Source organism: Topomyia yanbarensis, chromosome 2 (genome assembly GCF_030247195.1).
Source record: "Topomyia yanbarensis strain Yona2022 chromosome 2, ASM3024719v1, whole genome shotgun sequence".
Classification (NCBI taxonomy): domain Eukaryota; kingdom Metazoa; phylum Arthropoda; class Insecta; order Diptera; family Culicidae; genus Topomyia; species Topomyia yanbarensis.
In genome coordinates this window covers 245,606,032-245,617,377 of record NC_080671.1, presented here as the reverse complement: position 1 = coordinate 245,617,377, position 11,346 = coordinate 245,606,032, and the positions used below count along the sequence as shown (strand labels likewise).

The 11,346-nt window shown below is 44.2% G+C and overlaps 1 protein-coding gene across 2 annotated transcripts in view; it reads right to left on the bottom strand.

Annotated features, from left to right (window-relative positions):
- Positions 1-9,290: 9,290 nt before the first annotated feature.
- Positions 9,291-11,346, bottom strand: part of LOC131683024 (uncharacterized) — a 203,969-nt gene continuing 201,913 nt past the window's right edge. Inside the window, exons 1-4 of one of the 2 annotated variants that reach the window (XM_058964854.1) lie at positions 10,881-11,086; positions 10,531-10,694; positions 10,199-10,475; positions 9,291-10,008 (exon numbers count right to left, since the gene is read on the bottom strand). In XM_058964854.1, the coding sequence (XP_058820837.1) occupies positions 9,358-10,008; positions 10,199-10,475; positions 10,531-10,694; positions 10,881-11,036 (1,248 nt within the window). In that variant the 5' untranslated portion in view covers positions 11,037-11,086 and the 3' untranslated portion in view covers positions 9,291-9,357. Of the gene's footprint in view, positions 10,009-10,198; positions 10,476-10,530; positions 10,695-10,880; positions 11,087-11,346 lie in introns of those variants that run through there. The other variant, XM_058964855.1, reaches the window with a different exon arrangement.

The window sequence follows — 11,346 nt, the reverse complement described above, 5'->3', positions numbered from 1 at the left end:
AAAACTATCAGACATGTCATAAACATCTCGATTATTATATTTGAACAATCATGCAGTTTTAGTGTTTGATTATACTTCACAGCCCGTTCTTAGAGTACAAGACATTTTTGATAATACAGACGCTGACAATCCTTTGCTGCTCGAGGCTCTTGCATACGAGCCGCGACTGGTTTATAAAAGTTATCTGCTCATGGACGACAAGCATTTTTCTAATGCAATGATTTTGCAAGGACCGAACGTCGCCTCTGGCTATTATGTGGTGTCTCGTCGCGATCTACTCAGTTTAGTCCCCGACAGTGAATCTTGCCTACACTGACGGAGAGTTCCCCGGCTGAAGCAGTTCTCCCGACACGGATTCTTCTTCAGTTTTCGCTATATTTCTCTCGGGTCTACCGGTACGATACCGTAGTCAGTCCGGGGTGGAGCGTGGCTTCCGGTTCGCTGGCGCCCCGACGACCCATACCCGGTGCTCTAGTGCGGTCTACTCGATTAATCCCCAGCAGTAGATCTCGCCTACTCTGGCGGAGAGTTTCCCGGCGGTGATCGCTCTCCCGAAACCGTTTTTTTTTATTCATTTCGTTTATTTGATAGGCACAAATGCGTTAGCTTGGCGGTGCCGAGTTCTTTTGCTTTTACATTTTTTTTATAAAAGAGAAAAAATTTACTGCTATCTTAAGACTAGAAAAAAAATCTATATATAAGAGAGGGGGCAAAAGATTTTTTTTATGAAAAATTTTAAAACAAGGAATTCAATAGTAATAGTTTTTTAGGAAATATTTACAGTTATCTTAAAACTAACAATATAGTTTGGTACACAAAAGGGGGAACAAATATTCATGAAAAATTTCACAGATGTTTTAAAACTAGGGATACAATTCTATTTACAAGATGGGGGACAATAGTTTTAACAAAGAGTAGAAATTACAACTATCATAAAACTAGGAATACGGAATACAAATTTGATTTTTTATCGGATACTTATGCTTGGTCATTTCCAAAATCGGTGTAGAAGTAGTTGTATCAAGGACAGGGGAGAGAAGGCGTAGATGGTGACCGGTAGAGAAGAGCAAAACTTGCAACTTTCGGGCAAACGGGAGATCAGCGAAACAAATTTGCGCCTCAGTCTAGTAGGTCGGATTGGCCGATGGTATTCTTCGGACCCGCGAGGAATCCTTCAAAGGGAATCCTTCGGACCTCGAGTCGCTCTCGCTTCAGATTCCGTAGTGATAAGGGCGACGGCGGTTACATAGTGGCAGTCTGGAGCTTATCGGTTCCCCACGGCAAGAGGAAACTTCTAAAAACGAGAAATAAAAAGAGAGGGGCTAAATTGGGATATTTATCGTTTTTATGAAAGTATAAATAAGGGACATATAGGGGAAATCACGATTTGCCAGCATATCTCGGACTGGGACATTGGGTGGTCTACCTCGGGCCCGAAGGGAATCCTTTAACTGAGACCTGGCGTCCAAATACCCGGCGCATACACAGACAACGTGCTCGATGTCGTGATAGCCCTCGTCACAAGCGCACAGACTACTCTCCGCAAGCCCAATACGCCGCAAATGTGCATCTAAGGTGTAGTGGTTGGACATAAGTCGGGACATTACACGAATAAAATCCCGACCCACATCCATCCCCCTGAACCAAGGCTTCGTTGATACCTTTGGGATAATGGAATGTAGCCATCGTCCAAGTTCACCATTGCTCCATGAGGTTTGCCAACTGTTGAGTGTCCTCTGACGACAAATACTAAAAAATTCGTTGAAGCAGATTGGTCTTTCGTATATGTCACCATTTAATGCGCCCACCTTTGCTAATGAGTCGGCCTTTGCATTGCCCTGGATAGAACAATGGGAGGGGACCCAAACAAAGGTAATCTGATAAGATTTTTCAGATAACGTACACAAGGACTCCTGTATCTTCCCCAGAAAATACGGGAATTGCTTTTTAGGCTTCACCGCACGAAGAGCCTCGATAGAGCTGAGGCTGTCCGAAATGATGAAGTAGTGATCTGTGGGCAGAGTGTCGATGATCCCAAGGGTGTACTGAATTGCAGCTAACTCTGCGACGTAAACTGAAGCGGGATCATTGAGCTTGAATGAAGCGGTGATAGTATTGTTGAAGATACCGAAGCCAGTGGACCCATCGAGATTTTATCCGTCAGTGTAGAACATTTTGTCACAGTCGACTTCTCGGAATTTATTATAAAATATATTGGGGATCACTTGATGGCGTATATGGTCCGGGATTCCACGAATCTCTTCCTTCATGGATGTATCGAAGAATACAGTAGAATCCGAAGTATCTAGGAAACGAACACGGTTGGGAGTATACGAAGAAGGATTAATGCTCTGTGCCATGCAGTCGAAGTATAAGGACATAAATCGGGTTTGAGAATTAAGCTCGACGAGCCTCTCGAAGTTTTCAATCACCAACGGGTTCAGAATGTCGCATCGGATGAGCAATCGATATGAGAGTTTCCAAAATCGATTTTTTAGCGGAAGAACGCCCGCCAGCACTTCGAGACTCATCGTATGGGTCGAGTGCATGCAACCCAAGGCAATGCGCAAGCAACGATACTGGATTCTCTCCAGTTTGATGAAGTGTATGTTCGCAGCGGAGCGGAAACAGAAACACCCGTACTCCATCACCGACAATATCGTTGTTTGGTACAACCTGATCAGGTCTCCTGGGTGAGCACCCCACCATGTTCCAGTTATTGTTCGGAGAAAATTGATCCTTTGTTGGCATTTCTGTTTCAGATACCTAATGTGACATCCCCAGGTACCTTTAGAGTCGAACCAGACCCCGAGATATTTAAATGTGAAAACCTGGTTGATCGTTGCACCCATTAATAAAAGCTGGAGTAGCGCCGGCTCACGCTTCCTAGAAAAAACAACCAACTCAGTTTTCTCCGTGGAGAACTCAATACCCAGCTGAAGAGCCCAAGCAGACAAATTGTTCAAGGTATTTTGTAATGGTCCTTGCAAGTCGGCAGCTTTGGGCCCTGTAACAGAGACCACGCCGTCGTCTGCAAGTTGCCTTAGCGTGCATGAATTGGCAAGACAATCGTCAATGTCATTCACGTAGAAATTGTAGAGCAGGGGACTTAGACAGGAGCCCTGGGGTAGACCCATGTAGCTAAATCGCGATTTTGTTAAATCGCCATGCGAAAAGTGTATGTGCTTTTTAGACAACAGGTTTAGCAAAAAGTTATTTAAAATTGGTGAAAGACCATGCTGGTGCAGCTTCTCTGACGGAATGTTGATAGAAACTGAGTCAAAAGCCCCCTTAATATCCAAGAAGACTGATGCCATCTGCTCTTTGTTAGCATAGGCCATTTGGATTTCTGTAGAAAGCAACGTAAGGCAATCGTAAGGCCTTTGCGGAAGCCAAATTGTGTATCTGACAGTAAGCCATTTGCTTCAACCCAATTGTCTAGGCGAAACAAGATCATTTTCTCGAACAACTTCCGAATACAGGACAGCATTGCAATCGGCCGATACGAGTGGTGGTCGGAGGCTGGTTTTCCTGGTTTTTGAATGGCGATGACTTTCACTTGCCTCCAGTCATGAGGGACAATGTTACCCTCAAGAAACTTGTTAAATAAATTCAGCAAGCGCCTTTTTGCAGTGTCAGGCAGATTCTTCAGCAAGTTGAATTTGATTCTGTCTAACCCTGGGGCGTTATTGTTGCATGACAAGAGAGCAAGTGAAAACTCCACCATCGAAAACGGTGTTTCGTTCGCGGTATCGTGAGGAGACGCGGCGCGGTACGTTTTCAGTACCGGGACAGAGTCCGGACAGATCTTCTTGGCGAAAGCGAATATCCAACGGTTTGAATATTCCACGTTCTCGTTGTTACTGTTTCGGTTACGCATACGTCGAGCCGTACCCCAAAGAGTGCTCATCGCTGTTTCTCTCGTTAACCCGTCGACGAACCGGCGCCAATAACTGCGTTTTTTTGGCTTTCATTAAACTCTTCATTCGCCTTTCTAGCGACGCGTACTGCTGATAGCTAGCGGGTAACACGTCTTCCCGGAAGGCCTTATATGCAGTGGACTTCTCCGCGTACAGCTCTGAGCACTCTTTATCCCACCACAGTGTGGGAGACCGTCCATGGGTATTCGCGCTGGGTACTGGTTTAGTCTGAGCTTGATTCGCACTGTCGAGAATCAAGCCAGCCAAAAACCTGTACTCTTCCTCCGGAGGAAGTTATTGAGTGGATTCGATTTTAACGGATATCGCGGTCGCGTAACTCTTCCAATCAATATTCCGTGTGAGGTCATACGAGACATTGATTGTTTCCGATGGTCTTGAACCGTTAGCAATTGAAATCACGATAGGCAAATGATCGCTACCGTGGGGATCAGGGATCACCTTCCACATGCAATCTAACTGTAGCGATGTCGAGCAAAGCGATAAATCCAACGCGCTTGCGCGTGCTGGTGGTGTAGGAATCCGCGTCATTTCTCCCGTGTTTAAGATGGTCATGTTGAAATTGTCGCAAAGATCTTGGATTAATGTTGATCTATTATCATCATGAAGACAGCCCCATACCGTACCGTGCGAGTTAAAGTCTCCCAGAACTAGCCGCGGTGCCGGTAAGGATTCCGTGATATTACAAAGCGTTCGGTGCCCTACCGAGGCTCTAGGAGGAATGTAGATGGAAGCAATGCAAAGGTCTTTACCTTTGATTAAAACTTGACAAGCGACAATTTCAATGCCTGGTGTCGAAGGGAGGTTAATTCGGTTGAAAGAATAGCACTTTTTGATCCCCAAAAGTACTCCTCCATAGGGGTTTTCTCGATCTAGACGAATTATATTAAAGTCGTGGAAGTTGAGATTTATATCGGAAGTTAACCAAGTTTCACATAATGCGAAAGCATCACATTTTAAACTATTTAGTAAAAATTTAAAGGAATCGATTTTCGGGAGGATACTTCTGCTGTTCCACTGTAGAACAGTGATCGAATCGGTGACCTCGTTCGATGACTTAGCCATCGAAGGATACGATCGCTGCAAGGAGGGGCCATTTAGCAGTCAACTGCTTCAAAAATGTTTGCACTATAGGGAGAAAACGTATCAGAAGGCTTTTAAGAGGATTAGTAACATTGAAAGCTGTGAAAATTAAGTCCACTATGTCAGAAAATTTCATTAGTCCGCTACTGGACTGAGTATCTGTTTGAAAAAAGGGGACACTTGGGGTTTTTGGTATCCCTGGAAGTGGTGGGTACTTCTTGTTAGAATTAATATTTCCAAGTCCTGGAGCAAATTGCTTCGGCTGTAGTGCATCACTTCCGTTGGATTTTTTTATTGTAGTTGGCGCACTCTGAGGGGACGACACCTTGGCACCCTTACGAGGCAATTTAGGGGAGGCTAGATTTCTCCTCTTCCTGGATTCCCCTGGGTTAATCAATGATGTTCCCTCTTGTGGGTCGTCAGTTTCTTGCTCAACGCCAGCCAAAAGAGCAAAGGAATTTTCGGAAGGGACAGATGGCGAAGCATTCTTTAACATTTCTGCATAAGAGTGCCTCGAGCGATCCTTAAGGGAGCGCGTAATTTTATTCCCGCGCTGCTTGTACGCCGGGCATGACTTAAGAGCATGCGGAGGGCCCCCGCAGTAAAAACACTTCTCAGTTTCTCCACCGCAAGCGTCATCCTCATGCTCTCCCTCGCATTTGCCGCACCGTTTTTTATTGCCACAATAAGTGGCTGTGTGGCCCAGTTGCTTGCAATTGCTGCAGTTCATTACCCGCGGTACAAACAGGCGAACGGGTAGGCGAACCTTATCCATAGTTGGGAAGAGCAGACCCGGAGAAAGTCACCCGAATCGAGTCTGACGGAGAATAAGTTGTCTTATCATTTTCAGTTTTTGCGGAATACAATTGCTTGCATTCCAGAATCTTCACCTTTTGAAGTGAAGGGTCCTTAAAGCAGCCAACCCCGTACTTCAACAGGTCTTCGCACTTTAGACCCGGTTCGGCGACGATTCCATCGATCTCCACTGCCCTACAAGGCACATACACCCTGAATTGCTTCGTAAAACGCTCGCTGCGAGCAATCTGGTTTGCCTGGTCGAGGTCATTTACTATAACGCGTATCTTATTAGCTCGAACACGTGTTATCTGAGCTACGGACGGATAGTTAGCAGTCAGCTCCCGTGATATTTCTACACTCAAAAAAAAGTAAACGTTATGCCTATTGATTTTACACATAGATTTTTGCAATTAACGGAGGCATATAGACACTATTTACTGGCACATAAACCTAATGTGTGTATTTACAAGAAATATTAATCTTACATTCACATTTCATAACTATTAGGCACATAAAACCCCATTCTATAACAATATGCACATATAACTTATGTGTGTGCATACATAGGTTATACAGTTGACACATAAAAGGTATGTGTGCGCGTGATAACAATAGCATTTCTTCTTCATATGAATTTTAAGCGGTTTGAAGCAAATAGAATTAACGTTTGGATTTTTCTCAGTGTAGAATATTGGGCGATTTCGTGTTGGGCCGGAAATACACCACCCAGGGTTCATTTGAACTGGCTGGGTATGTTTTAATACGGGGAGGACTGGGGGAATCAGGGGAGGGAGTAATTTCGGGTTTATCCGGTATATCCATGGGAATATCATTCCCATCCAATGTTCCTTCGCCCTCGGCCATTAAGGCACGAGGATAGCACGTGGTGTAAACGAGAGATGAAACTTGTATTCAGGGGAAAGGGAAAAGTAGAGACCGACCGGGGAAAGGGAAATGAAAGAAAGAAAAATAATACTTAGCTTATATAGCGGCGTGTCCGGCTATTCCGGTATTCACTTCACCAGCCTGGGCACCGGCGAACAAAGACTGCCTCAAACAATGGTTGACCTTCACTGACAATATATATTCTTGATCACTTTATGCACAGCACCAGAAAACGAACTGCTTCGATCGAGAGCTCGGAGAGAGTTGATCCCGAAACCGTTGTTCGCTGTTCATCACGCCATTTCCGCTGTAAGGCAGTCATGATCTGCGTCACCACTCTGTCGACCGCGTTCCATGTGTCATGTCGGTTATTATTTTGTGGGGGACATTATTCCGGGCACCGTGTCATAGCGTCCCAAGAGTGGTGCGTCATAACGTCCGGAACATTAGGACGCATCAGGCTGCGTCATTACATCCGAAAACGGATATGCGTCATAATGTCCCGGACGTTATGACGCACAATCATTTACGGATCTTATAACGCACCTCTTGTGCGTCATAATGTCCCGGACGTTATGATGCACATTCAATTTCGGATCTAATGTCGCAGTCGATAACCTGGACACTGTGACGCACTTATGGATTCGGATATTGTGACGCATAAAAACTGCGTCATAATGTCCAGGACATATCGTCCCAAAATAATGTGCGTCATAACGTCCGGGACATTGTGTGACAAGGTGTGCGCCATATAACCCGAAAAGAAATGTGCGTTATAAAGTCCGGGAACTTATGACGCACACCCGTTTCCGGATATTATGACGCAGCCTGGTGTGTCATATTGTCCCAGACATTATGACGCGTCCTTCTGTGGGACCTTATGACTTGGGAAGCTATGACATAGTACCTGTGCGTCAAAATATCCGAAACAATGAGTGCGTCATATTATCCCGGACATTATGACGCAATTCCTCTGCGTAATAACATCCCAATATCAGTGTGTCTCATAAGATCCCGGACATTCTGACACAGGACTACTATCGGACGTTGCGATACAAAAATAACTTAGGATGTTATGACGCATTCTTGCTTTCGGATATTATGACACACTCTCGTACGTCATAATGTCCCGGACGTTATGACGCTCACATAACGTCCAGGACGTTATGACCTGGGACATCATGACGCAGCACCTGTGCGTCATAATATCCAACACTATGAGTGCGTTACAGTGTCCAACATGTCCATTGCGACATAAAATCCGAAAATGACAGTGCGTCATAACAACCGGGGCATTATGACGCACAACGGGTACGTCATAACATCCGAAAACGGATATGCGTCATAAGGTCCCTGACTTTATGATGCACACTTATTTTCGGATCCTATGACGCACCCCTTGTTGACCTCCCCTGGTATGAAAGTCGGCCTTGTAAGAACACCAGCTTATCTACATCACTTAGCGCTGGACCCTCCCCAGAGGTAGCCCGAGCTAATAAAGGATCGGTTTACAAACCACGCCCGGATCTTCACAGATGCGTCCAAGCTAGTCGATCGAGTTGGGGAGGGGATCCGGGGGATAGGTACAGACTTCGCATTCTGCCTCCCTCCAATCTGTTCCGTTTTCTCAGCAGAATCCGTAGCGATTAGTTTTGCGCTAGCCAACAAAACAGATGGCATCCCGACCGTCGGTAATCACCGCCCTGGAAACTGGTACATCCCGCCACCCGTACATACAGGCTATCGAGAGCTGCTGCGATTCGCTGACTATTCGGTGGTTTCCTGGTCATTGTGGGATCAGCTGAAATGAAGAAGCCGATGCATTAGCAGCGTGCGGGAGACGTGCCGTCAAACTGCTTACCAAACTGGTACCCTCCTCGGATATAGTCACGCAATTTCGGAGTAAAACAAGAGAACATTTCACCGCCTACTGGAGGAACCAACATGGTCACCCCCAGGAGGTTAAAGGGGAGCTGGCATGCTGGATTGACCACTCCAAAAGACTCGAGCAGAAAGCCCTCTCCCGATTGCGAACTGGTCACCAACTGACATCGTCATCATACGCCTTGATCGCACAACAGTGGAAGGGACATTTTTCCAGTTTAGAAGGGAGGCTGCGAGAATCGAATTGACTATAACCTCTGACAAGACAAGGAACATGAAAAAAAGAAATAAAAAGACGTGTTGCGGCTGCGAATAGAGTTTTCTATAATTTACGAGGTCTACTAAAGTATCGTCGCCCGATTACGATTCTACATCAAAAATTCATTCATGAATACGAGACTCACGGAAACTTAACCAGGAACAATTCAATAATGTTTCATAAGCCGATCAACAATACAAGATAAGCGCCTCAGCACTGCGCAAGATCAATGATTGGGACTGGAACACCCCAATGTGTTATTGAACGAACAAGCGAGTAGAGAAGGCACACACCGTTACAACGTTGCTTACCGCACTTAAGATTATATACAATATTCTTTCTATTTAATGGGATTTGTTCTGTAGTCAAATCTATAACGAAAAAGAATTTTCTGGATTTAACAAAATTTCTTTGAAATTAATTCATTGTGTGTAAGAAATGTATGCAGTATATGATTTATTTATTATTTATATTGACTAAGCTAATACACCCCTTATTGTGCACAATTCCTCAAATGCAATGAGCACGATCGCTTTGGAATGGTAGTACATCGATTTCAGCAAAGAAGTTTGTGAGCATTTTCCGTATGTTGCTTGCTATTTCGTTCGGACGTCCACGTCTTGGTAAATTAATTTGATCCAGTTGATTCAAACGACGCCACTCTCCTTCAATAAAAACTCCGTTCTCAATTCGATCAACGTGATCAAAATGAGATGATTTCAGAAGAAAATTGTGGAGTGCACAACAAGCACCCACAATAACTTTAACTTTGTCCGGATAGCATAGAAATTCGGACCTCAGACAGCCCCACCTCATTGTTAGTAAGCCAAAGGCATTTTCAATCGTTCTGCGAGCTCGAGAAAGTCTGTAGTTGAAATTTTTTTGTTCATTGGAGAACGCACTTCCTGTACCATATGGCTTCATTATCCGAGAAGAAAGTGGGAATGCATCATCTCCAACGAAGAAAAATGGAATATCTATCCCATTCACACTGGCATCAGGTGGTAATTCCAACAAACCGCAATCCTCCAGAATATCCTGGCCAAATTTAGTTCTTCCAAAAACATTCATATCGCCATCCGCACCAGGAGATCCAACATCTATAAAAGTGAAACGATAATCTGCATCACATGCTGCCAAGAGTATGATGCTGTGGTAACGCTGCAATTAAGACTCGAATAACGTACTAAAACGCTATGAAATCGTGAATTACCGGCACTGTGTCACAACATCTGAAAGAGGTTGCAACACTCAGGACATAATGACGAACAAGACAGCGTTGCAAGTCCTTGACGCACACTCGCATATGTTAAAATCTAGAACTTTGTGACACAGTGCCTAAAATACTTACTTTGTAATTGTAATACAATGACCCTGCGTTTGGGGGACATTTAATGCGGATGTGCTTGCCGTCGATGGCTCCGACGCAATTCGGCATGTTCCATTTACTACGGAAGTTATTTGCCACACCCAACCAGTTCTTTGCTGAGAATTCCATGAATTCAGTTCCTGCTAGTTCCTCATAAATTGCCTGACAAGTCTCCCGCAAGATTTTCGAACTTTCAGTGGAACTAATGCGATAGTTACTTGCTCCATACTTCTCGAAGAAAGGTCCACCGGCAAGGTATCTACAAATATTAATCATATCATCTCACCGATATTGATTTCTGAAATGAAACATACTCAACGGTATACGCCAGTTTATGTTTTGCGCTAATGCAATCAGCCCGAGTCCATCTTTTTGGTTCAAGTTTATGTCGTATTCGACGATACAGTTCGTCAAATTGCTCTGCGTTCATATGAAAGTTGCTGGTGAACTCGTCTGTCCAATAACGCATATCGTCGAACTGATAATTATAGCAAGGAAATGAAAATATTTATTTAGTAAATTACCCACCTGTTATTTGAAAAAAGCACACGATTGAGGGGTGATTTTGAGAACCATCCCTAAGAATACTTAGGGTATCCCTAAGAATACATACTGTACCCAACAGGGTATCGTAAGCTAATAAATTTACAATTACAATACTTACATCCTTTGTGAACCTTCCTTTTTCTAGCCGCATTTTGAGGTAAGGATTCACCCAAAATCTTCTGCTCCGCTTGTTCTTGCGGTTTCTGATTTTTGACAATATTCCAATCGACAGAACGGAAAGTCCCATAAACATAACATCAGATTCGGAATCCATAGTTGTTCACTAATCAAATATTGTTTATTAATTCAATAAGAATTCCGAGCTGTAAAGGCTAGTTTACAGTTCGGAAAACGTGTCACGGGATTTGGGTCCCTGTGTATTTTAAATGGAGCTCGGGATTTCAAATCCCGTGACGGGAAATGAGTCTACACAAAAATGACAGTTTTCCTGAAGTGTAAACCCAACCGCGGGAAACATCACGGGATTTTAAAACTCTCCACACAGAAATCCGGCCGGGAACAATTCAACACAAATTGTTTCCGACGGGGAAAATAGTATTTTTAGAAGGTTTGCGATTTGCTGC